The 27,118-nt window shown below is 41.4% G+C and overlaps 1 protein-coding gene across 2 annotated transcripts in view; it reads left to right on the forward strand.

The window, feature by feature from the left end:
- LOC122543126 (pleckstrin homology domain-containing family A member 2-like) overlaps positions 1-27,118 on the forward strand; it is a 111,083-nt gene that overhangs the window by 893 nt on the left and 83,072 nt on the right. For both annotated transcript variants that reach the window (XM_087984423.1, XM_043681467.2), the window contains exon 2: positions 20,298-20,461. In XM_087984423.1, the coding sequence (XP_087840549.1) occupies positions 20,309-20,461 (153 nt within the window). In that variant the 5' untranslated portion in view covers positions 20,298-20,308. The remainder of the gene's footprint in view (positions 1-20,297; positions 20,462-27,118) is intronic.

The following is a 27,118-nucleotide window of genomic DNA, read 5'->3' on the forward strand; positions in this document are numbered from 1 at the left end:
TTATGGTGGTTCAGGTACGACACATCGTGAAACTGTCTCGAACAGGTACAGAAAATAACCGAAAATGTTATGACATTTATTATCGAGAGCTCTAGAATTCAAGAAGTCACGCTTCGGCTAGACCAAATTCCTGTTAGACCCTGCTGGGGTCCATTCACTAATTCTGACCAAGACATTTACGAAGACTGTGTTGTCTTTGGAAGGAGGGTGCAGGGCAGAGTTATCAGAATGTCATTTCGCCTCAAGGGTTAAATTGCACCGAGAGCTAGCACCAACTAGCATGGTGTTGCTGGAAACCGGGAAGGTTCAAAGGTGATCAGATCAACTTTTTCAACAAAATAGGGCTGCAGGCAAGATTCTCTCCATGCAGCTTGCTTCCGTTGGTTGGGCACTTGAGACACAGATGAAAAGTGAGAGTCAGCCCTTTTTCAATGTTGAAGGTTGGATACAATTGTACACATGAAGGGTGGTAGAAGTTTGGAGTACTTATTCACCATTGATGTCAGGTCAACTGTCCTTTGAATTTAAGAAGAGGCTCTGTACTTCTGATAGCAAGGGGATGTGGGGCGTTGGCTCACAGATTGACCGACTGTGATCTCAGTGAATGGGTGAACAGGTTTGAGGGGCTCGGCAGCCTTCTTTAGTTCCAATGACTGTGTAACTTGTGACTGCTGATATCGGGAGCCAGCAAAAATACTTCACCACAGCATTCCGTGTGAGACATGAAGTAACCTTCGTGCTAGACATTAGTTGAAGCCATCACACACACTACATTTTACCAAATTAGATCACAGCATCAGTCAGCAGGTATGTTTGAGATGTTTAGGAGGCAGATGAGACAATTCTTTGTCTGAAAGAGCCATATTTTGTCTGATTTTCAGATTTAAATGAGATAGTGGAAACTAGCTTTAAAACACAGATTCTCACGTGGCAGGTGTCACCGGCATCATTATTCGTAAATTCGGTGAAAGGGCACTCAGCCCTTTCCCTGAAGCATTGTGTTCCTTGAGGTACCACGACAATGTTAAGGAAGATCACTGGCAAAAAGCTCAAATGGGAAGAGAAATCTTGGAGGCATTGGCTGTGCAATTCACTCGCTTCCAATCCACCTAATTTAGGCTGGCAGTGAAGGCCTGGAAGCTGGTCACCTGTCGTCTTGGGGACTGTGAAGATAAGGAATGATATCAACAGAAAAGGAAGGTGAACAGCAGCGTTACATAGTGAGCTATCCGGAGACATTCCCTACCACACATTGACATTTGAGCCTCTTCTGGAGATAGTGTAGCAATGAGGGAAAAGCTTGGTCAAGCAGATCAGTTTTAAGGAGCATCTCAGAGAAGAATTGAGAGGTTTATATTGGTAGCTGGCAAGGTCAAGATCCAAGCAGTTGAAGGCACACATATCAATAGTGTAACACTGAAAACCAGACATAGTCAGCGGGCCTGGAGGACCACAATATCTCAAGTTTATGGGGCTGGTGGAAATGATAGAAGGTGAGACCATGAAGAGATTTAAAAACAAGGATGACAATTTAAAACTGTTGCTTTGTTTGACCCAGATCCAAGCACAGGAGTGATAGGTAAATGGAATACGGTTCAAGCAAGGGCATGGGTAGAAGAGTTTCAAATTATCTCCAGTTTAGTGAGGTTGATTGAATCTATTTGCACTGTTTTCCAAGTACAGTATAATGCATGCTTGACTTGTAGGAATGCATTTTAATTATATTCACAAAATATCAACAAGGGTGCCAAGTTCACCCTGACAGTATTTGGAAAGTAGGAGAAAGTGAGGTCTGCAGATGCTGGAGATCAGAGTTGAGAGCATGTTGCTGGAAAAGCACAGCAGGTCAGGCAGCATCCGAGAAGCAGGCGAATTGACGTTTCGGGCCGGAGACCTTCATCAGGAATGAGGTCTATTGTAATAGTGTCTGCCAGGCATGTACTTTAAACTATTATGATGTCATTACACACCAGACTTGAGCAAGAACACAAAATATTGCATTGATACCTTCAGAGGATGTCTTAATTTGCTGTGGAAAATTATACTTGCAAAAAAAAAAAGTCAATAGTGCAAACAACAAGATCCCACAGGTGGGAATGCAATCCATTGCCTGTTGATCTGATGTAGATGTTATTACTTCATGAGCATATATTTTGACCAAGATTTTTTGCTGCTTGGCACAAATGGTGCAGCAGGGTCACCTGACAGATTGTAAGAGGTGCAGTTGCTACCAATGGACTATCTTTAGCACTATACTGAAGTGAAGATTTTAGAGCCACCTTGTGCCTAATTGATAGAGCTGAACCAGTTTGATCAGTTGCTTGCATGTAATTTCACAATACTTTGATTTGTTATTAGTCACATCATTTCTGACAGCAATCTGGCAACCACACACTCAGTTACCCTCCAAGGTACCACTGTGTGTACACAGAACTAAACAGTGTTACTGTTCTGCAGGTCAGTTCTGTTTCGGTGTACTCAAACCCATGACCTCATGCACCTCAAACCAAACAGTTTGATTCTTAAAATGGTGACCTATAGAAAGCAAAGCTGTTCTTGCAGTGAAGTATTTAGAGCTCAGAGGGTGTGTACGGAGAGAAATCCACTGCCAAAAAACATATGATTGTGTTGTGCAGTAATTTTGAAGAGTTTCCTTGTCTCAAGCAGACTGTTGAAGTATACTCTGACATCACAGACACATGACAGACTTGTCTTTTAGGCATCTTTGAATTGAAATTGTACCTTTTTTTAATCAAAGTTTGGGATTGAAAAGTAAACTGTCCTCCCTGAATGTTTATAACAATTTGGCCCATTTTGCTTGTTTAAAATTTATTTCTCTTGCTAAGTTTTCGACCCACCACTGCTGAGGATTTTGATTTGTTCATTTATTTCACCAATGCCAACATCACTAACCACAACACTGTGCGCCAGGAACTGATTTATCATTTTGGTTGTGGGGCCCAATGGCTCATCTGAGACTCATGCATATCCATTGAGGAGTAGTCAAAGGTAGGGATCCCGGCAGACTTTCTGAACATAAACCAGAAGCAAGAGAACCTAGTCCCTCCCTGAGGTCAAAAGTAGACTGGTAATAAAGCTGGGTCTAGATTATAGTGGTGCTGGAAAAGCACAGCAGGTCAGGCAGCATCCGAGGAGCAGGAAGAGCGACGTTTCGGGCAAAAGCCCTTCATCAAATTCCTGATGAAGGGCTTTTGTCCAAAAATCAATTTTCCTGCTGCTCGGATGCTGCCTGACCTGCTGTGCTTTTCCAGCACCACTATAATCTAGACACTGGTTTCCAGCATCTGCAGTCCTTATTTTTACCTGGTAATAAAGCTGGGACTACCTTTGCCTGTGTGACTCAGACTTGCTGAAGAAATGTGTTGTGTCAGTGCAGGAAAGCACTGGGAAGCAGAAAAACGAAAAATGAAACTGACTGTTGTCAAGTAAAATGTGGCTACATTTTGGAATCAGAGCTTTAAGTTTGTAATGAATAACGATCTAATCTGCTATGGTGGTTAAATTGGTTAGAATACAACAGGTACAATAGTTGAATGACCTCAATGAATTTCTTACCATGTTTCCCAGCGCTATATATCAGGATAACATTTCTGAGGTATTATCTGGGCTGAAGATGGAAAACCTCAACTCTCATTCCATTTTCCTAATGCCACCTGCACTTGCCTCCTTGGTTGGGAAATTTTTACACACCAACCCCACCCCATCAGTACATATGCATGCAGTCACACACCTGTATACACAAAAACATGGCACAAACACTTTTTTTTTAAAATGGCAGTTACTTAGCAAACCTGCCTGGCCCTGCTCCAAAGTGATTCCTATCACCTCCACCCAGAGAAAGAATCTGCATTTGGTCTTGTGTCCTGAAAGGTGCTCTGCAGCCAACCAAATACTTTTTGAAGTGTAGTCAGTGTTATAACCTCATCTTAGAGTCATAGAGATGTACAGCATGGAAACAGACTCCTCAGTCCAACCCATCCATGCCGACCAGATATCCCAACCCAATCTAGTCCCACCTGCCAGCACCAGGCCCATATCCCTCCAAACTCTTCCTATTCATATACCCATCCAAATGCCTCTTAAATGTTGCAATTGTACCAGCCACCACATCCTCTGGCAGCTTCATTCCATACACACACCACCCCACTGCGTGAAAAGGTTGCCCCTTAGGTCCCTTTTATATCTTTCCCCTCTCACCCTAAACTTATGCCTTCTAGTTCTGGACTCTCTGACCCCAGGGTAAATAGTCTTTGTCTATTATCCTACCCATGCCCCTCATAATTTTGTAAACCTCTATAAGGTCACCCCCCCAGTCTCCATCGTTCCTGGGAAAACAGCCCCAGCCTGTTCAGCCTCTCCCTATATCTCAAATCCTCCAACCCTGGCAACATCCTTGTAAGTCTTTTCTGAACCCTTTCAAGTTTCCCCCTACCATTTTCATTCTACTTGCCAGCAGAGTAAGATCAGATGAGTAAATGCATCACCTCTAAAGGGAAGCTCAGATCGAAATGTCTGAAATTCTACTTGCAAGTCAGGAGTTACTATAGGATGGAAGAGGTTGGATAAAGAGGCGTGGATTCAAGTGTGCAAACTTTTTCAGACTAATACCAAGAAACCATGGTATTTGATCAAACAAGTTGTCCTTTTGTAATGTGCCACTGTGTTGTGTGGTAAGCTGAAGGTTTCTGGGATATCCAAACTAAGAAATTGGCAGAGGCTGTTTTGCTTTGACGAGCTGTCAGATGGTGATAACACTAAACAACTGAGTAGAATACCTTTTTGTTTGCAAAACATAGAATGATAAGTGATTTGGCCAGGGGTTGTGCTTATATATAATTAAAAAGTTTTTAAAAACAAGTTTGAATAAACTGCATCAGGCGGCTCCAAACCTGAAAGGCAAAGGACAGGGTGATGTGAAGTGTTTAACATCAGAACCATTTTTGCCTCCATTTCAGTGAATTGTTGTTCAATCCCCCCTTCATAATTTACTTGGAGAACATGCATGCCTTTCATTATGTCAGAATTGTCAACAGATTTGAGAGGCTGAATGACTGGCTGACAGTAATTTTGTTCACAAGGGCCTGACTTTTTTTTTTACTGTGAGTTTTCTCTCCAACTGTTGCCGGGCATGTCCAAGCACCTGTTATTCACCTGCGTGTCTGAATGGCTTGTTTGGGTGACTACGTAACAGCGGAAGCATCACAGACAAATCCCAAGTCTGTCAGTGCATGTTCAGGGACTTGCTTTCAGAAAAGAGCTTTGTGGTTAAGATAACGACAGCCTCACCTGAAATCGTACAGTACGGTATATCTGACCACGAAGCCAGCTGAGCTAACTGCTGGGGCACATACAGTTCACTTCTTCGTGGCTGAATTGAGTTTATCATCACAGCTTGACTGGCAATAAAGGAGTGGGAGGGATGGAGAAAGGGAGGGTGGGGGGGGGCATGTCACTGTAGTCTTAAATCCTGCACAAGTTATAATTCACCCATATTGAATTCCAAATACCACCATGGCAGTTTCAGAATTCTGTTTCAATCTAAAATTTTAATAAGAAGTTGAATCCAATTTGGAAAATAGATCAAGTTATGTTTGTAAAAGTGACTTTAAAGCTGTCAGAGAATTTGCTTTGAAAAAAGCCCAACTGATTTCCAAAGTACTGAAGGAAACCTGCTCTCGAAATCAATGTGATTCTCGTTCTTCATCATGGTGCTTCAGATTTAACTGTGCGCTGAAGTCCAAACAGCTCAGATGCATTATATTGCTTCCACTTCTTATTTTACTAATCAACCCATTCAGGTATGTTGTTTTATACTTGTGGAACAGTTGGGACTTGAACCCAGACGTCTACATACAGGGGTAGGGATACTACCAGTAAGCCACAATATTTTCACCTTCTCAGCTTGGCCAAAGATGGGAAATCTCCACTGATAACGTCTACCTCAGAAGAATAAATATTGTCTTGGAGAGCTCCTATATGCAAAGATTACTCATTATTTCCTTTGATCCTGTCCTTTGAACTAAAAGGAAATACCAACTGTTAAGATCTTTCCAAATTTGTAATTATTTCTTTTCAGGGTTCTTGTGCTGCAGTGGTACTGCCCCTAAATCTGGACCAGGTGACCTGGGTTCAAGTCCCTCTTGCTCTAAAGGTGTGTTATAACAACACTGAGCATAGATTGGATTTAATTTTCTGTGGTCTCACCCTTTCTACCTACTTTAGGCCAATGTTCCTCAGTGCCTTTGCTTAACAGAAATCTATCAATCTCCGTTATAAAATTTACAATTATTAATGCATTAATCAGTTTGTGGTGGAGAGATGCCAACTTATACTATCCTTTTGTAGAAATAAACTTATTTCCACATTTTACTTTTGCAAGATTTGGTTCGAAAGTTCTCATTTTGTCCCCAGTCCTAGACTCCAACTTGTGGAAATAGTTTCTTTATCTATTCCCATAAGTATCTTGGAAATCTTTATGAAGTCAACCTTCAGCCTCCTAAATTCCAAGGAATACATTCTGGCTTCATTTAATCATTCCTTGCAGCTGAATCCTTGGACCACAGATTTTGTTCCAGAAATTATCCTTCATATGTTTGGGGCCCAAGCATTGTATCACTGAACCATGCTTTATAATTTGCCTGCCATTTCTCTGAATGCACAGTGGATGTCACAACAATGTCCCCTGTATCACCTGAGTAACACTCTTTCCTAATCTCTTCCTCCTCCACCCACCAATCCTCCACATGATCAAATGGAGTGATATGCCATGAGTAGGGGTGTATCACTTGTACATGATGTTGGCATGACCCAAGTGACACATTACCCCTCAACTCAAAACAAAAAAGGGTTTCTCACACCTTTTTGGAGAGTGAGTGCACATGTACAGATCTCCAACCTGTTGTTTTCAAATGCTGTGTTTTTTTTTTGGATGAAACCATGGCCCTTTTAATTTTGATGGATTTTCCAGACAGTTTCCATGCATAAGTCAAACCCCATTTCATTCACACACATTCTCACACATTCACAATCAGAGCAGGTTATTTAAGAAATCATTCTTTTTAAGCTGAGTTCTTTCAGGTCTTGTAATGAGAGACCTCTCATTGTGGTTATTTTCTGGACCTTGTTAACAATTAGTGTCACAGAAAGCAGCAATTGTGTGGCCAGTGACAGCTGCAGGGAGATGACCCTTTAGGTCAATGAAGAAATACATCCAATTCTCTCGCAGCAGAGTCACGTTTTATTTTCCCCTTCAGGAAGGCATGGAAAGGTGTGGATCCCACATTAAAGCAGCCTTATATGAAAGCTGATCTTCTCCCTGCCAGCCCTGTGGGTTTTGCAACCAGGCTTTGTAGCTTTTTCAGTGGGTTTTCTCTGTGGCTTCTCATGAAATCCTGTTGCTGTTGCTGCTTTCACTTCAATGATGACACTGGTTGTTTCATCTTGGTTGTCCAGATTGGGCCAGATTTGACTGGTAACTTGTTTTCTTACACATCCCCTGATGGCTGTACCTTGTTTCGACAGACTTCCTTGACTTGTCACGCAGTTTGTGTTGCCAATTTGTCTTTTGGGTCCCAAGGAGAGAGTCAGCAGCATGGAATTTCTTTCTCATTGCAACGTTACTTTCAGCCATGAACTTGAGCCTTTTGGTCACCTTTCTTAATATATCACCTGCAGCTCAGTGAGTAGTTAGAACATAGAACATTATAGCGCAGTACAGGCCCTTTGGCCCTTGATGATTTCACAGGTTGGTGCAACATTCCGAAGCCCATCTAACCTACACTATTCCATTGTCATCCATATGCCTATCCAATGACCATTTAAATGTCCTTAAAGTTGGCGAGTCTACTCCTGTTGCAGTTGACTTTCATTATGATATTTTGATGGCATATAAATGTGTGCTGCTGTTGCAGCTTACACGAGTTTTAGTTTGTACAATTAATATCTGAAGCTGTAGTTTTGTACAGTCACGAAACCGGCATATATTCAACACCTTTGAGCTTGTTCACATCTCTAGTTCTGTTTCCTTGCTGTCTGAAATTTCACCATTCATTTAAGTTTGTTAAGCTTGTTAACTGAACCCCCATACCTTCTGATAAATTATCAGGGTTTAGGTCATGTGTGAGCATGGCGCAGCATGATTTTGTCTCTAATTTCCTTCCCTTGCCTCCATCCACAACTACGAGGGAGTCACCCGGCAGCATTTGGTAGATTCCTACCCCAAGGCATTTCTGAGCTGAAAGTGTACATATTCCAGACAAGCTCCAGCTCTGTGCAGAGTGCAGTGGGTGTGCGAAGGTGGTGGGCAGGAGTGTGGGGTGGCGGTGCACTTTGGGGGACATTTGAATCTCTGTATTTGTAATTCCTCAATCTGATTATACAGCAGTCAGAATCCAGAGAGGTGACCCTGTACAGATGGGCTGTGTCACACCAATATGGATATTTTCTGAGATACTGTGACTCTCTTGAGACAGTGTCTCTGAGGACCACAATTTAGATGTCTTCTATGTGCACTCTGCAGGAGGCTGCAGTGCAGACAACTGTTAGTCAATGACTGTCCGTATCTATCTTGTGCACTCCCTCCGTTCTATAAGGCATATCTTACAGTCTCAGTGGAAATGATTATTCTTGGCCAATAAACTGATTCTTGAAGCTTGCTCCATGTAGTCAGTGTGCTGACATGTCAGTGCCTAATTCTAAACAATTGTTCTTGCTCACTGCTTTTCACTTCTGAACCTGCGATGATCTGGAATGTTTGTGTTGGCAAAAGGTTGGTGTGAGGAGAGAAGCAGGGTGATTATGAAGCCTGCTAGTGTAGGACCCTATCCCTTAGGCCTGCTGGTGTAGCAGTCTTTCCTCTGAAGTCTTCTTGCTGATCCTGTTCTTGAATAGCACACACATCATGTTGGTATGCAACTGCTGTTCTTTGAGTTTAAGTCAAGTGTGAACTGAAACTATCACTCCCTCCATTTCGACCTTGTGTTAAGCCTATCCTCACACCATTTACATCACCGCTTCAGACAGAATTGGTCCAAAGTGAAACACTGATTGTACTGTGAGAATATGAAGGTGAAGTCTGCTTCAGAAAGAACTTGTCACTGATCTTGGGATAGATTGAAATAACAGTTATGAAATACTGGAACTTTCCTACAGCTGCTTAATCCTTTGAAGAGACAACCACACTTCTTTTTTTATTATGAGTCCCACCATAAACATGTAATGTTTAATAACTAAAAGCAATCAGTATTTGAACAAGTCTATCAGTTTGTGTCTAGATTTTAGTCAGTTTCAAAATGATGCAACTCAAAGGATGTGCTTAAACAAGATGCTGCTTCATTGCTGGTTTGGTGGATACGTACATGAGGAGTGGTTGTATGAGACCTTACTGGAGTGAGATTAGATTCCCAATCCCTGTGGGACTCAATTATCTCAACAAGGAGCACAACAGTGAGTTGAGGCAGGATTATTGGCTCCTGCAATACTAGTTTTTTTTTCTCTTTAATTCCACTCCTCCAGTCTAGGGTCATTTGCTACTACTGGAAGTGGCTGAATTTTTGTAACCACATTCCCTTGCAAATTATTCGACTGTTAAGATCATTCTTTTTTGAAATGTTTTGAACTTTTTTGAAAGTTCACTTGGTCACGGAAATGACAATACCACTGAGTGTGCCACACAAACTACTGGTGGCTGCATTTGGAGTCTTTGTTGTTTTCTTACTGGGATCATCTGCCGCTTCCATAGTTTTGGATTTGACATAATTTGAGGGGTACAGTCCCTTGTCAATATCTGGCAAAGCTGAAGAGACCCTTGCCGAGATTAGCTTGTCAGCTGAGCTGCAGGAAGGCATCAAAAGCTGAGGAAATGGTGGGTCTAGCACATTCAAAGCCAGAGTGTGTAGCTCAGAGAGTCATCCTGCCAGAGAAATCACCCATGCACCCGAGGTTGAATAGGGGGAAATTTGTCCAGGACTCTTGCCCTCTGATGGAATTGACTGTATCTGTAGAGTGTGGATGTATTGTTTGTGATTCTCTCCATGGTAAACAACTTCCTCTGTCAGACAGCTGGACAAGTTATTGGAGGAGTTAGGAGATATTGCCACTGTTTGGATAATAGAGCCTGCACAGGGAGACGTGACAATACCAGTCCAAAAAAGGGTCTACTTAATGGAAAAGGTTTGGAAGTCAGTCGGAAAACCAATTGGCAGAGCAAGCAAGTGAATTAAATTATCACACTGTGGCATCACATATTGGAAGCTGGAAGCTTGTGAATCCTAATGAAGGTTATTGGTTAGCTTTGGGCATTTTTAAACCGCAGTAATCATTGTGGTATCTCCTCAACAATAGAGTCTCCTTTTTGATAACATGAGAAATCTGCTGTTTCATTTATCAGGCACCTGGTGACTGGAGAAAAGACATGACTGAACAATCCAAAATGTTGGCAGCAGATAGAATGAGCAGAACTCGCAGTGGAAAGGAACTTTTATAAAGTTTACAAAGTGGAGAAAAGTCATCTAATTGGTTTCTTTCAGAGAGTTATTTGGACAGGTACAGCTTTGGCTGATATCCTCTATGGACTGGTGCTAGCCATGCTGAAACTAACATTTTTTAGGTCCCTGCTAATCCTGGCCTCAAAACTGATGCTCTGTTTGTTTTTGTCACCACTACCTGTCAGTGTTTATATCAGCTAAGATGCCCAAGGACCTTCACTGGGTCACAGCAATAATGGAGCATGTTTATTGTAGACAGACGTGGCCCTGCATTGATTTCTTAACCTTTTTATGTTCTCAACGTGAAATTTTTGACCTGTTTGATCATTTGAAATGTTTCACCCATGTCTTGTATCTGATTGTCTACAATGGTGAGTTGCTTTTATGAGGTGAGGATTAATGCTTTTGGCTTCTTTGAAAGGTACTTTAAGAGAAAATTCACTTTACACAGGTTGCTTGGCAATCTACAGGCTCTGTGAAGCTGCAAAAAGGCCAGATCTAAGTATTGGAATTTGTTCACTTGAAACATGGATTATAGGTGCAAACCTGCAGCCTTATGATTTCGGACTCCTGACTTTCATACATCAGAAGGTGTAACTCCCCACACCCTAACCCCACTTCTCAATTTTCCAGTTACTTCACAATGAGCAGAACATCATTGAGCATATCCAAATTCCAAACCATTTGCTTTTCACCTGCAAATCTGTAACTGCTGTGACTGACAGTAACTTAATGTCAGAAGTACTTAATTGGCTATAAATGTGACATTGTTCCAGTGCTATCTAAATGCAGGCACATCTTTTAAAGGACGAGAATAGGTCACTGCTCTACTGCTCACCACGGCACGGTGCCAACTCTCTTAGCATGGCTTCCAAGTGGAACCTGAAGATTCTTACCATGTTCATTCAGCCAGTCAGTGTGGATTCAACAGGCTGAACAGTCTCCTTCTGCGCCTTCACAAGTTGACCAGTTTGTGTTTCTGTGCTCCACGCCTGGCAAATTATTTCAGGAGGGTAAAGGTTTTCACAGGCAGGGTCCATTCTTCTGTTTTGAAAGGGCCGGATGAGATTAGATTAGATTAGATTCCCTACAGTGTGGAAACAGGCCCTTCGGCCCAACAACTCCACACCGACCCTCTGAAGAGCGAGCAACCCACCCAGACCCATTCCCCTACATTCACCCCTGACTAATGCACCTAACACTATAGGCAATTTAGCCTGGCCAATTCACCTAACCTGCACATCTTTGGTCGACTAGGCTGATTCTCCAGACCCAGTGAGGGCGATGTAGCCTCTGGACATGATAAGTGAGAAGCTGATGATTTTCTTTCTTGCCATTAAAATTAAAATCCAATCAAATTGATAGAAATATACAATTCTATAAAGATTGGTGGTCTTTCAGGAGACTGGACAGAGTTTTTTAAAAGGGAAAGAATTATCATAAAGTTAACAATGGAGAAGTTCGAGTAATAGAAGTCAAGTTAGGAATAGAAAACATGTTAAGAGTTGCTACAAGTATTTCAAAAGGTAAAGAGTAACAAATGAATGCTGATCAGCTTGGGGGTGAGAATGGGGAATTTAGGGGGAGAAAGAAAATGATAGAGGCATTGAACAGTTATTTTGTGACAAATTCTGGTAAACTAAGGTGTGAAAGGGAGGGAAGATCTAAAATAGAACAAGATTAATTTTGGATATCTATCAGCATGGATTAGCTGGACCGAAGGGTCTATTTCCATGCTGTGCAACTCTATGATTCTATTAATTTTTAAGGGGCATGAGAAACACAGGCTGCCATAGACATCTGATGCATGGTTTGTCAGCCTGAATCCATGCTGGGGCATGAAGTAGGTCCTGAAACTCATCCTGTTAGAGAACAAACTGCATTGGGTTGTTACATGTGCTTTGAATATAAAGTTTGCAAGGATTGATTGCTGTCCAAGAAGCTGAGAATATGAGGCTGATGTTGTGAGCTCTGACAGTTTATATTTCCCGTTCCTCTCTCTGCTGTGGAAAAGGCAAGTCTGATGGCTGACTGAGTAGAGGTCCAGTTAAAATGACAGCAGATTAAACAGCGAGGGAATATGTGACCACTTGAGGGGAAAAGCAAACTGGAGACAAACCTCAAGAAATCAAACTACGAGTTGAAAAGGAACTTGATACCTGAAGATTGTGAATTCCACCATCATTGAGTCATACAACGTACAGCATGGAAACAGACCCTTTGGTCCATCCCGTCCTTGCCGACCAGATATCCCAACCCAATCTAGTCCCATCTGACAGCATCCCTCCAAAACCTTCCTATTCATATCCCCATCCAGATGCCTTTTTTTTTAGATCCCGAGCACTGTGAGGCAACAGTGCTAACCATTGAGACACCGTGCCGCCCTTTTAAATGTTGTAATTGTACCAGCCTCCACCACTTCCTCTGGCAGCTCATTCCATACCCATATCACCCTTTGTGTGAAAAAGTTGCCCCTTAGGTCTGTTTTATATCTTTCCCCTCTCACCCTAAACCTATGGCCTCTAGTTCTGGACTCTCCCCCCCCCCCCCCCCCCCAACCCAGGGAAAAGACTTTTTCCATTTATCCTTTCCATGCCCCTCATAATTTTGTAATCATATTAAATATTTGAGGTGAATCATATGAGTGCATTGAAGGTGAAGCTAGAAAGGAAGCGAGGATGCAAGGGCTGGATAATATCCAGATTAGGGCTGACAACTGGCAAGTGAAGTTCACAATCACAAGTGCTGCGACCACCACCAACAATGGAGAATGGAACAATCTTCTACTGATATTCAAAGACATTATTATCCCTGTCTCATCAACATCTTGGGATCACCAGCGACTACAAACAGTACTGGACTAGCATATACAGTAAATACTGTGATTTACTCTTGTAGCCAAAGGATAGGAACTCCTCTGCTGATTCCCCTAGTCTTGTCCACCATCTACAAGTCAAAAGTCAGGAGTGTGATAGTGTATATATGCCACTTAGCTGATGAGTGCAGCTCCAAATATCACTTGAGAAGCTTGACACCATCCAGGAAAAAGTACCCCACTTGATTGGTACGACATTGAAACCAATTCACTCTCTCCACTTCAGATGCTCGGTCGCAGCAGTATTTACCATCTACTGGATGCACTGTCGAAAGTACCTTGGATAATGTTTGGGTCAAAATCCAGAAATTATCTCCCTAATGACATTGTGAGTCTGTGTCTTCAGCAACGGTTCAAGAGGGCAGGTCACTACTACCTTTTCAAAGTCACAAGCAATGAACAATAAATGCTGAGTCAGTTGGACACTCTCATATCGCATAATTTTTTTTTAGATTACTTCGTGTGGAAGTAGGCCCTTCAGCCCAACAAGTCCACACCGACCCGCCAAAGTGCAACCCACCCATACCCCTACATATAACACTATAGGCAATTTAGCATAGCCAATTCACCTGACCTGCACATCTTTGGACTGTGGGAGGAAACCGGAGCACCCGGAGGAAACCCACGCAGACACTGGGAGAAGGTGCAAACTCCACACAGTCAGTCGCCTGAGGCGGGAATTGAACCCGGGTCTCTGGTGCTGTGAGGCAGTAGTGCTAACCACCGTGCCGTCCAGTTAAATCAGTCAACATGTGAGGAGGCTTGAGCGAAGCATAAATATTGACAAGGACTGATTTAAGTGAATCCTTTGATCATGGGCTGTATGTAAGGTTAGCTCAGAACCAGCGCAGCCACTTCCCTTAGATGATGGGTTCAGTCAATCACTTGGCTGACAAATTTCAGCTTTTTTTAATAATGGCAGTATCATTATTGTTACATTCAGGTATCACATTGATGTATAAAACACTTCAGCAGAGTGATTGCTGAAACCAAGGCAAGTGGGTGGAGGTGGTTGTGTGCCTTCTGTTGGAATGACCATCATTATGTGGATTGGGACATTTGGTGGGTTTGGTGCAGGGGGAGGCATGGGATTAGGAGGGTCTTATTTAACCAGTTCGTCACTGGTCTCATCCAATGTCCAGCTGCTTGATCACTGCAATCAGAGAATGTACAAGTAGGAGTCACAGTCAGTACTGCTTCACCATTGGCATATTTTAAGACAATAGGGCACAAAAGTCCTAGCAGACAGTGTTACACTGTCCAAGCTGCTGTCTTTGAACACTTCAAATGAGACCTGGTTTGTACGTGATCCCATCCCATGGCATTAATTCTAAGATAAACAGGAATCCTCTTGAAGTTTGTGGCAGTTTTCTGTGCACTAGTTAGCTGCTATATTTCAGACATGCTGATAATGACTCTACATTGATTCAATAAATCAGACAGGACTTAGAGAAACCATTTGGCCCATCCTATAGGAGCTGGTTCTTTGATCAATTTGCCCATACCTTTGTTTCTTCCTCTTCAAGTATTTGTCAATTTCCTCTTTAAAGATAACAAGAAACTCCAAATTAACATCCAGACTTGAAAAACAAAGGCCCAATTCCCAAGTTGTTTTGATCGGAATGGTACAAGACAGACATCTTATAAACTAGGCAGGGTCTGAACTGCTCTACTCCAGCAAAAGCTCAGCCAAAGTTCGCACGGTGGTTTAATTTGTGAACTCCAGCGATGCTGCGGGGAGAGAAAATCCATGTTCTCTCATCTTGCCATTAAAATAAAAATACTTGTGGAGAGGATCCACTTAATTTTGCAGATGGGTGGGACAGGGAACTCTACATTCTCTTATAATAGAGCATCTGCTGTCAGTTTGACAAGGGAAATGGAGTAAATTGAAGGGAAATGAATGTTTAAAAAAGAGGATGCCCAGATAAAAATATTGAAGTCTGCTAAAAACAGCAAATGCTTGATATGATAAATTATGACTTGCATCAGACATTTAATGATTCTAACAGCAATCCTTAGTGGAATATCTCCACTGAGATAGCACCCAAACCATCCCAGATTTTAGTGCACATTTAACATTATTTTGATGACACATATTCCCTATGAAATAGAATGCCTGTCTGTTATTTTCAAGCAATTTGACATTTTGTTTGATTAATGACTAGGATCATGTATAAAGAATGTCAGCTTGGACATTGGTGTATAGTTGGGAGGCAGAGATCTGCATGGCTGCATCCTGTGAGTAAATCTACTCTCAAGGCAAATAACTAGGAACTGGTGGATGCAGGTATAATTACAACATTTAAAAGACATGTGGAGAAGTGCATGAATGGGAAAGGTTTGTCAGGATATGAGCCAAACACAGGAAGTGGGACTAGTTTGATTTGGGATCGTGGACTCGTTGGACCAAAGTACAATTCTATGACTTTTTGACTGTATAACTGTCTCTCTTTTTTTATACTTCACCATGTGGCTTTGATCTGTTTAACATTCCCTTGACATAGGAGTGTACACTTTGTGAAGAGAGATGTGGTCCATTTTGGATGTTGTCAGCGTAATTCACCCAGGGACTATGCACTTTATTTTGCATTATTCCCATCATGTATAACAGATGATGAGTGAGGGAGTGGATTGGTGATCTAGCCAAGGGTTATAATTACCATCACATTGTGTCCCACTCCTGGTTTCTCACTAACCCCCACACGTTTCAACATTCTGGTCGCTGGCTGATTTTCTGCTGCCATTACAATTGGCCACAAGTGCAATGAAATACTGTCTTTAAAATTAGTGTCTTTTTTTTAATGAGTCTGCTTGTGATGGTGTGGGAAGCTGCAGTGTCCAGCTAAGATTTGACTGACTTTAGCTGTTTTGTCAGCTCCCAAATGATCACAGCCAAGTGAGCAGCTAAACAAATGAAACCATGCATTCCAGAGATGTGCAACGTGTTTATAATAGAAAGAGCTGATCTATGGCCATTGACTTAACAGCTAAATAAATTGGAGGTTGCATAACTGAGCTGAAGCTTGCAGGTGTGAGAATCTTTCACAACTGGTTTCATGTGCTGTTGCGCAGGAGCCTCTCTTGAGGTTACTTGTTAGATAGAGTCATAGAGGTGTACAGCACGGAAACAAACCCTTCGGTCCAACCTGTCCATGCTGACCAGATATCCCAACCCAATCTAGTTCCACCTGCCAGCACCCAGCCCATATACCTCCAAACCCTTCCTCTTCACATACCCATCTAGATGCCTTTTAAATGTTGTAATTGTACCAGCCTCCACCACTTCCTCTGGCAGCTCATTCCATACACATCTCATCCTCTGCGTGAAAACGTTGCCCCTTAGGTCTCTATTATATCTTTCCCCTCTCACCCTAAACTTCTGCCCTCTAGTTCTGGACTCCTCAACCCCAGGGAAAAGACTTTGCCTATTTATCCTATCCATGTCCCTCATAATTTTGTAAATCTCTATAAGATCACCCCTCAGCCTCCAACACTCCAGGGAAAACAGCCCCAGGCTGTTCAGCCTCTCCCTATAGCTCAAATCCTCCAATCCTGGCAACATCCTTGTAAATCTTTTCTGAATCCTTTCAAGTTTCACAACATCTTTCCGATAGGAAGGAGACCAGAATTGCACGCAATATTCCAACAGTGGCCTAACCAATGTCCTGTACAGCCACAACATCCTGAAGAAAAGCTAGGTTTGCTACAAGTTCACTTCACTATCTTCTGGGATGAGGACATTTTACAAAAAAATCTAAAGGCTGTGAACTGTCAGACTAATAAAATCTTTACGAGTCACCATTAACGGATGGAGCGAATGAACTTTTCATAGTGGCGACCCAATCTTAGTCTTATTGGTTTTAATTTCATTGGATGATGGAAGTAACTTGGTGAAAACCTTGGAAAATCCAAGATGTCACTGCCCATTTACATAGCTGTGCAGTTCGAGGTTCAAGCTCCATTGCACACGTGAGCATATCATCTTGCTGACTCTTCAGCACAGTGCTGAGGGAGTTCTGCACATTTGGAGGTTTTGGTTTTCATATCAGACATTAAATCAAGGCCTTGTTAGCACAAAAGTGATCCCTTAGCATTAATCCTGAGAAGTGCAGAGTGTTGTCCTCATGTCCTTTGTTCTTAAACTAACATCACAAGAAACAGACTGAGCAACTGTTTATCTCATTTGCTCTGTTTGAAACCTTGTGCATGTATTGGCTGTGGCGTTTGCTTATTTAACCCCTGTTATCCTACTTCAGAGTAATGCAGTTAATGAAGCTACTAAAATGTAATAAACTGTTTTATGAATGTAAATACTTGCTTCTTCCAACAAACCAACAATTTTGAAGTCAATGACATTGACTGGAATACTATTGATCACATTTTGGCCAAATGGACTGCATTGAACAAATTACTGTTCAATGCAACATTACATTAATCAATTAACTAATTGAATTAATGACACACCACAAATTAACATGATATGGTTTGGTGAGTGCATTTATCATAGTAAAGACACCGGTACAAGTTTCCCAATCAACATTATTTCACCCATTTAAAATAAATAGGTTCACATTGAAGTTGCAGCAATGCAATGAGGCTATCCTCATTGAAAGGATGGCAAAATCAAAAATGGAAATTGGTTGTGTGCTGTTGCTCTGGCTGGGAAATACAGAGCCCTTTGAAATTTGTTTGTTAGGTGGCATGATGGTTACTAGGGGAACGTTTGTTTCACAGCAAGCACTTTCTACACTGATTGGATGAAGTCAGCACAGCTGCTGTGGTCCAAACAGTAAGCTTGTTTGGTCTGGCCCAGATATGGAGTGGAAACAGAGAGTGCGTTGGCTTGGTGCTGCCTTGCAAGCTAAACAATTTACAGTCACAGTACAACATTTCTACCTTCTCTTGAAAAATAAACAAGTTGCAAGGCTATAGGGAAGAGCAAGGATGTGGGACTAATTTGATGAATCTTTTAAAGAGTTGATGCAAACACAATAGGCTGAATAGCTTCCTTTTCTGTTGTGTGGTTTTTCTCTCCTCTGGGTGTTTTATCCAGTCACAGGTATCTCACTCAAGCAGCACAGATAGCTAACTGTGCACATTTCAGCCTGATCCCATCCTTACCCCGCAACTATACTTCGAATAAAGCCCATTCAGGAACAGCCCATTCTTTGCGAACCTCCTCCTCCTCCCAAATCCAAGTCATCAAGGTTAATGATAAGATGCTTTCATTCTCATTGATCTGAATTCCAAACCTAAAGTGTGAAAAGTCTGAGTAGCCAGCCAGCTGATAAGTCGTAAAGATAACGTGGTTTGGCCACTTTGCATAAAACACTGGGCAGATCGCAATAGGAGACTTTGACTCATTGTACCAGTTTTAACTCATTCCAAACTCCTACAAATGTACAGAGTTAAAATGTGGATGAGTTTGGATTAAAAACTGAAAGAAGTGTGGATGCTGGAAATCTGAAACAGAAACAGAAATTGCTGGAAAATCTCAGCAAGTCTGACAGCATCTTTGGAGAAAAATCAGAGATTTACACTTCAGGTCCAGTGATCCTTCTTCAGACCTGCTGAGATTTTCCAGCAATTTCTGTTTTTGTTTTGAGTTTGGATAACAAAATTTTCCTGATGCTGAACAAGTTTATGATTTTCACAGACAAGGTAAATAAAAGACATTTTTAAAAAAACTTTTTGTGGATGTACCAACCTTTATTTCTTAAGATAGGCACATACCTTAATTAGCATTTAAGGTCTTTACTGAAAATGTGTTGCTGGAAAAGCGCAGCAGGTCAGGCAGCATCCAAGGAGCAGGAGACTCGACGTTTCGGGCATGAGCCCTTCTTCAGGAAAGGCAAAGCTGTGGGCCAAGTGCTGGGAAATAGAAAATATTTCAGTTCTAGTTTTTGAGAAGAACAGACTTGTTGGGCTGATGGGTCTCTTTCTTTGCTTAGACCTCTATGACTTGACTCTCAAGTTAGTATGAGGTGGGACTTCCATCCATCTCCAGCAAGGGCTGCTAACTCAAGGGTTGCAAGCAGCTGACCAATCGTAATCCATATGTGCTGCACACTGTGGTGCCAACAGGAATGGTGGCCACTGCTGATATTGCAGGTAGGCCCAAGAAAGTAGCACTATGCTCATTTATCTGGCCTTTAGTCATGCCTGAGATCTCAAACTGGTACTAGTCTGACAGGCCCCAGTGAGGGTGAGAGACGGTAATAGTGAGGTAGAGTTGGACAGGACAGGGGTAAGGTCAGAAAGTCTCAACAAGGAGCAACTCCTCACTCAACCTCCAGCTGCTTCATTTTAACTGGCCAAAAGCCCACACGACACAACCTCGAGGGTTGCTCAGTAAGGGCATGGGTGGACAAATCACTTTCCTTGTTGTTATGATGCTGCAGGAGAGGTGTGGGGGGATTGGTGGCATGCATGTTACTATTACCAGAACACACAAATTTACAAGTTCATCCATGTGCTTTCTGATCCATTGTTGAGCTGTTCAGTTTGGCTCAATGAAGCCAATTGTGATCACAGAGTGAAAATGTATTGAGAGAGTAACTGTAACATTGGGCAGTAGTCACAGGGCATCGGAGTGTTAAATGGAAAGAAATTGAAAGGGCAGAACTGAGTAGTGTTGTTGTTCATCATAACTAAGTCATTAGCAGAAAGTATTCAACAAAGCAAACCTCCAAACCATAATTCTTCTAATAACTTTCAACTGTGTCCACTTCATGTTAGCTTCTTTCATATGAAACATTTAAAACTTGGTTATGATGCACCATTGGAAAGAACTGTTTGTCAAATGGTATGGTTTATTTTGTTTTAACAGCATTGTTCATATAAATCATTGACTATCATTCAGATCAATTGAAACAATGATTGACATTTATCATCTGGTATTGTTTCTTCCTCAGTGTGATGATTAATGAGAATAGAAATGCCATATGTGGATCGACACAGTCGTGTTTGTGGGTTCCTAGACATTGAAGAAATCGAAGGCACTGGGAAATTCTTGAGGCGGTATTTTATATTGGACACTTCGGACAATGCGCTATTGTGGTACATGGACAACCCACAGGTTTGTTTTTTGTTACACTATTGTTTGTGCTAAACCCTTTTATTCATAGGGCTGCAGTACATCCAGAGTGTCAGAATTTTGAATACATGATTTACATTGGGCTCGGCTTCTTTACCTGACAGTCTCCTCCAAGTGTCATATCGAAGGCCGAAGGGCGTAATGCTTTATAAATTCCCACCTACTCCCATACCTTGGAGGGAACAATAACAATGCCTTTTGCTCCTTCATTATTCATCAGACTCATTTAAAACTGAGACACAGAGAGTGAGGGGAAGGATCAGATGAAACCTTAATGCATGCCAGCATTTTGGAGTTTTCCTATGAGAAATGATTGAGACAAGGATCAGTTCCTCTTTTGATGACTGGGACCTGAGTTGGCTATTCAGCTTCCCCAAGCTAGTTCTACCATCCAGTGAAATCATGGTTGATCTGTATCTTGAACTCATGTAGCAAGCATTAAGTGGATTTTGTGGCATGTTTTCACACTTGCAGTATTTTGCATGAAGAATTATTTTCGAATTTCTCTTCTGAGACACCTGGCACTGATGTGAAGCTCATACTGTCTTCTCAGACTGCCAAAACCTCAGGTGAATAATCTTTTAACTGTATATTCCAGGGCACTCAAAGGGAAAGAGAAGGTGAGTCATGGCTCCAGAAGCAAAGGTAGCAATAAAGGGGTGATAATGACAGTCCCGGATCTTTCCTGTGGCTTGCCACTTCAACACACGATCCTGCTCCCATGCCCACATGTCTGTCCTTGCCTGCTGCAATGTTCCAGTGAAGCTCAACACAAACTGTAGGAACAGCATCTCCTCTTCCGACTAGGCACGTTGCAGCCTGCCAGTCTCAACATTGAATTCAACAACTTCAGATGATTATCCCATCTCGACCCCACTGTTTTCATTCTGCTCCAAAATTTAATTTCATTTATCTTTATTTAATATTTTTTTTTCACTGTTCTGTACCTCTTATTTCTTTGTCTCTCTTTCTCTCACTCTCCACTCTCTCATCACCTTTTTTCCTCTCCTCTTCCCCTTTTGCTACTCTTCTCCCCTGTTTTCCATTTTGCCTCTGCTTCACCCATCCCCCCCCATCCCCCACTTATTTTGTCTCACAGCACCGGTTTAAGCTTTGGTCATTCACAGCTCCTAATCTTCCTATAATCTCTCTATGCACTATCATTATCACCCCTTTATTGCCACCTTTGCTTCTGAAGCCATGACTCACCTTCTCTCAGCCTCGTATAAATACCTCCCCTATTTCTCCCATTTTTTTTAGCTTTGACAAAGGGTCAGTTAGACTCGAAACATCTCCTTACAGATGCTGCCAGACATTGAGATTTTCCAGCATTTTCTCTTTTACCTTCAACATATTGTCTAGCTATCACCCATTGTTAATAGCTAACCTGAGAATGCACCTTTTTAAAAAAAAAAGTTTTGTGATTTACACATAAAAGAAGTGAAACTGTCATGGTATTCAAACAGATGAAAGACTTAACAGACAATCAATTTTTCAATGTATAATTTCAGTTACATCACACTGTAAATTTTTGCTATAAATTCTGTGTGTTAGGATTGAGCCCTCCACTATCACCTGATGAAGGAGTGATGCTCCGAAAGCTAGTGTGCTTCCAATTAAACCTGTTCGACTATAACCTGCTGTTGTGTGATTTTTAACTTTGTACACTCCAGTCCCAACACCGGCATCTCCAAATCGTGATGCAGACAATGTCACACAGGTTTGATTTTCTGCTGCTTGATATAAGCATACCCTTGAGAAGAGGGGAAACATCTATAACCCTGCACTTGACCAAGGCAAGATACAAAAAAGGATAAACTCTCCTTTTGCCTGGAACTTGTATCCCTCATACAAAAGCAAAATACTGCAGATGCTGGAAATCTGAAAGTAAAGTTACAAAGCTCAGCAGGTTTTCTGGCTTGTGTGGAGCAAAAGAAAGATCATGTTTCAGGTCTGTGAATTTTCATCTCAACCATTTTGATGAAAGACCATTGATCAGAAATATTAACCTTGATATTGCTTCTCTTGGTTTGGACAAATTCCAACAATAAAATCTCTTATTTTGTTCACTTGTGATTTGTTATTTTCTTTGCAGCTTCAGTTTTGACATTTTTGTTCAGAAGTTTGTCTGTGTTTACAGTGTGTGTTTTTGATTGAGCTGAAAAGTCCCAAAAATACATGAATATTCAGAAGTAACACCTCAGACTTAGTCATAAGTGGTCCAGACAAGTCCAGTGCTGGTTAAGAAACATGACCCATTTCTAAATTTAAATTGTCTGGAAAGCTCGGGGATTGTCACACCAGAAAGGTCTCCACCACTACCTCCTCATTTAAATTAAGCTGTGCAAAAATCAATAACAAGACTAGAACAGAAGCCAAGTTTGTGTGGTCAGAGCCTTGTCTGACAAGTCTTTCGTTTGCCACTGATATGTTAGTAGACACAGTTGCAGCTCATCTGACTTTTTTTTAAGGTTATCTTTATCTCACAGTAATATCAGTATCTGTGCCACAATGTATCTTACCTTTTTTTCATCATTTCACTTCACCTCCACCCGACCAACCTCCTGAAGATTACACCTCCCTAACAACAACTTGACTTAAGAGAAAGAACCAAAGAACTGTGGGTGCTGGAAATCAGAAATAGAAACAGAAATTGTTGGGAAAACTCAGCACATTTGATGGCATCTGTGGAGAGAAAGCAGAGTTTATGTTGTGGGTCCAGTAACCCTTCTCAAACATGGAAGAATATGTTCTGAAGGGTAAACCAAAAGAACTGTTGATGCTGTAAGTCAAAAACAAAAACAGAAATTGCTGGAAAAGCTCAACAGGTCAGACAGCATCTGTGAAGAGAAATCAGAAATAAAGTTTCAAGTCCAGTGACCCTTCCTGTTCTGAGGAAGGGTGACTGGACCCTGAAATGTTAACTCTGATTTCTCTTCACAGATACTGCCGACCTGCTGAGCTTTTCCAGCAATTTCTGTTTTTGTTAAGAACTTAGAGTCATCATGTGTACAGCACAGAAACAGACCCTTTGGTCCAACTTGTCCACACCGACCAGATATCCCAACCTAATGTCGTCCCACCTGTCAGCACCTGGCCTACATCCCTCCAAACCCTTCCTATTCATATACCCATCCAGATGCCTTTTAAATGTTGCAGTTGTACCAGCCTCCACCACTTCATCTGGCAGCTCATTCCATGTATGTACCACCCTCTGCGTGAAAAAGTTGCCCCTTTGGTCCCTCTTATATCTTTCCCCTCTCACCCTAAACCTATGCCCTTTACTCTTGGACTCCCTCACCCCAGGGAAAAGACTTTGTCTATTTATCCTATCCATGCCCCTCATGATTTTATAATCCTCCATGAGGTCACCACTCAGCCTCCGCGCTCCAGGGAAAACAGCCCCAGCCTATTCAACCTCTCCCTTTAGCTCAAATCCTCCAAACCTGACAACATCCTTGTAAAACTTTTCTGAACTCTTTCAAGTTTCACAACATCATTCCGATAGGAAGGAGACCAGATTGCACACAATATTCCAACAGTGACCTAACCAATGTCCTGTATAGCTGCAACATGACCGCCCAACTCCTGTACTCAATGGGTTTTGTCCAATTTAAGTCAAGGCTCTGGATAACTTTTTTTTCAACATGGATGTCAAGTCAAAACAAGAAAGTGAGGAAGATAGAGAAAGCCGCAAAACTGCAGACTAAATTGAGAATGCTTGTGTCTAAATGCAGAGTATACAAGGTTCATGTGATACATGTGCAAGTAGCCACATGGAATAATAATACAATACAACATAAAAAATACAGTTTTGAAGAGATGGCTCCAACAAGAGGATGAAAAGTTGCTTAATATTCCTTGTTACAATATATTCAGATAAAATAGAAATGAAAGGAGGGAAAAAGTGTTCATAAAATCCATTAGATAGCATGAGAATGGGGTATGTACTTGAGAGTTCAAAGTCAGAATCTTATTGGTTCAAATTGATGAACAAGACAGGTGTTCTAACATGGTTAGCTGTAAGCTGCAGACCACCAAAATATTAATGCAATTATGGGGAGTTCCTAAAATTTGGGCAGGAACATTTTTTTGATCAGTGTGTTCCCAGCCCAGAAGAGAAGGGGGCATACCAGGGGACGAAATCTCTTTTTCAATGGAAAATTGCTGGGGAGCAATCACAACATCAGTCCATTTTGCATAACTGTGGGAAAGGACAGGGAAAATTGAAATGTGAACGCACTGAACTGGATGAGGATTAATTTCAGTGAATGGAGAAGGAACGTGGCCCAATGTCTTGACAGGTAAACCAACACAGGGAGGCCTTTGCAGAGATACATTCCCACAAAGGGAGAAAGGAAGGGCATCCAAAGTTAGAATTCCCTAGATGTATGAGGGTGTACTGATTACAACGAAATCCAGAAATGGGAATGATAATCAGTTGCAATGAAGAATATAGAAACTAAAGAAAATAGAGAGGCCAAATAGAATATGGTAACAAATAAAGGAACACTGAAGCCTTTTCATAAACATGTAATTATTAAAATGTGTAGTTAAAGGAAATGTAGGGAAGAAAGGGAACTATAAGCACCTTTTAGTGGAAGCAAAGGACAGGCTGTGTTGTTAAATGAGCAATAGTATCTTCAAACAAGAGGATGCTACTAATAACAGTAAAAAAGATGGGTAGCGGATAAATGGAAAATTTGAGAACAAGGGGGAAATGTCCAAAGTTATTCATGAAAGAAGCACATCCTGTTGAAGAAGAGAACTTTTTCACTCAGTGAGCCATTAGCATCCAGAATACACTGCGTGGAAGTGCGGTGGGACCAAGTTCATTTGAAGCATTCAAAGGGGCAATAGATAATATAATTTTAATATGAGCAATGTACAAGCTTAAGGGGGAATGGCAGGAGTGTGGCACTAAGTTATCATGCTAATTAAGCGAACCTGTACAAACACCCTGGGCTGAAGGGCCATCCCATGCATTGGAACAATTCTCTGGTCAGTTAGGATGATTTGTCTTTTTTTAATTTATTTGCTGAAGCAAGGGTGGTAATCCTGGATGTTGTGGCCATGACAGGCCAATTCAGCTTTCAGCGCTACATGACTTGAGGATTGCAAATTTCACTTCCCTGTTCCTTTTTGAGAGAGGTGTGAAACCTGCAATTCTCGGCCACTCGGCCTGATGTGAGTTGCGAAAACTTTTTGAGGAAATAGGGAGAAAATGATTTGGCATTTGAAAAATTATGGTGTAATAAATGAAAGGTAGTACGCAATTGTGAGAAGAGAATCATGTCCAACTAACTTGATTGAGGTCTTCAACAAGTTAGTGGAGAAGGTTGATGTGGGTGGTGGTGTTCTTGTCTGAATAAACTTTGAAAAGGAATTGTTAGTGTTACATTAAAAGAGACTTGTTGCCAAGTTAAACACAATGGGATAACAGATGACTGTGTAGTATAAAATTGCTGAAGTGGCAGAAAGCAAAGCATAGTCTTTAATAATTGTTTTAATAATTGGAGGGAAATATGCAGTCATGTACCCCAAGAATGACTATGAAAGCTTAATTTGGATACAGTCGGCACAGTTCATATTTTACAAATAGGATACTCAGCGTACAGAAAATAAAGAGGACAACATGGACAGAATGATGAAATGGCTGTTGAAATTCAACATTGGGAAGTGTGAAGTAATTCATGAGGACTGGCAATATTCAGCTAATTGTGCACTTTGAAAGTGGGGGGATGCAGGAACCAAAATATTTGTGAGTGCACATGCACAAATCTTTGTGAACTTTAGAGGGCTGTTAAAAAGACATGCAAGTGTCTGGGCTTTACAAATAAAAGCAGAGAGTATAAATGCCATAAAATTATGTCATCAGTTTTTAAAATAATTGTTTGGTGCCAGCTTGAATGTTGCACCCAGTCCTTTTCTGAAGGGAGCTTGAGAAATACTTTAGGTATAAAAGTTTCCAGGGAAAGAACATCCATGGGAAAGTTTTCAAACTGAGAAAGGATTGAGAAATCTCAACCAGACAGGCTTTCCTTCAAAGTTCAGATTCTGGAATTGTTTGACAAAATGCCATGTCTGCTACTGCTTACCAGCTGTCTGTGAATAGAGGAAACTTTCCTTTAGAAGGACCAAACTATTTTCTTTTCATAGAAACAAAGGTTTGGTCCACACCAGTAAACAGTTATGGCGATCAAAGTGCTCCAAATTTTCAGTGTACTCAGAGGAAAATACCTTATATGCAGAAAGCTATTGTATGAAGGCAGCTGACTACGCAGTGTAAGGCGAGAATATTACACTTCTCCCTTCATTTTGGATAAACAAAACCAATTGTCGACCAATACTGCAAACCACAATAAATAATAAGGCATTCAGTAACATATCCCCAAGCCAACACTGAAGACGCAGGATTGTGTCCAAGCTGAGATTGCATCTGAAATTAAGTTGCAGACCTGTCTAGGTGTTGGCCATATCTGGTCACTTCAGAATCTGGATGTGGTCAATTTCTGTTTGTGATCAGTAAATGAACAGTGAAAAACAGACACTGGCACTGGACCAGAAGGAATTTCATTACATGTATTGTGTGATTGAATCTGAAAGTATTTCCCATTAACGTGAGTTTGTTTGATTGCA

This window comes from Chiloscyllium plagiosum, unplaced genomic scaffold (assembly GCF_037043375.1).
Source record: "Chiloscyllium plagiosum isolate Xiang-an unplaced genomic scaffold, Cpla_swu_hap1 HiC_scaffold_48, whole genome shotgun sequence".
NCBI classification, from domain to species: domain Eukaryota; kingdom Metazoa; phylum Chordata; class Chondrichthyes; order Orectolobiformes; family Hemiscylliidae; genus Chiloscyllium; species Chiloscyllium plagiosum.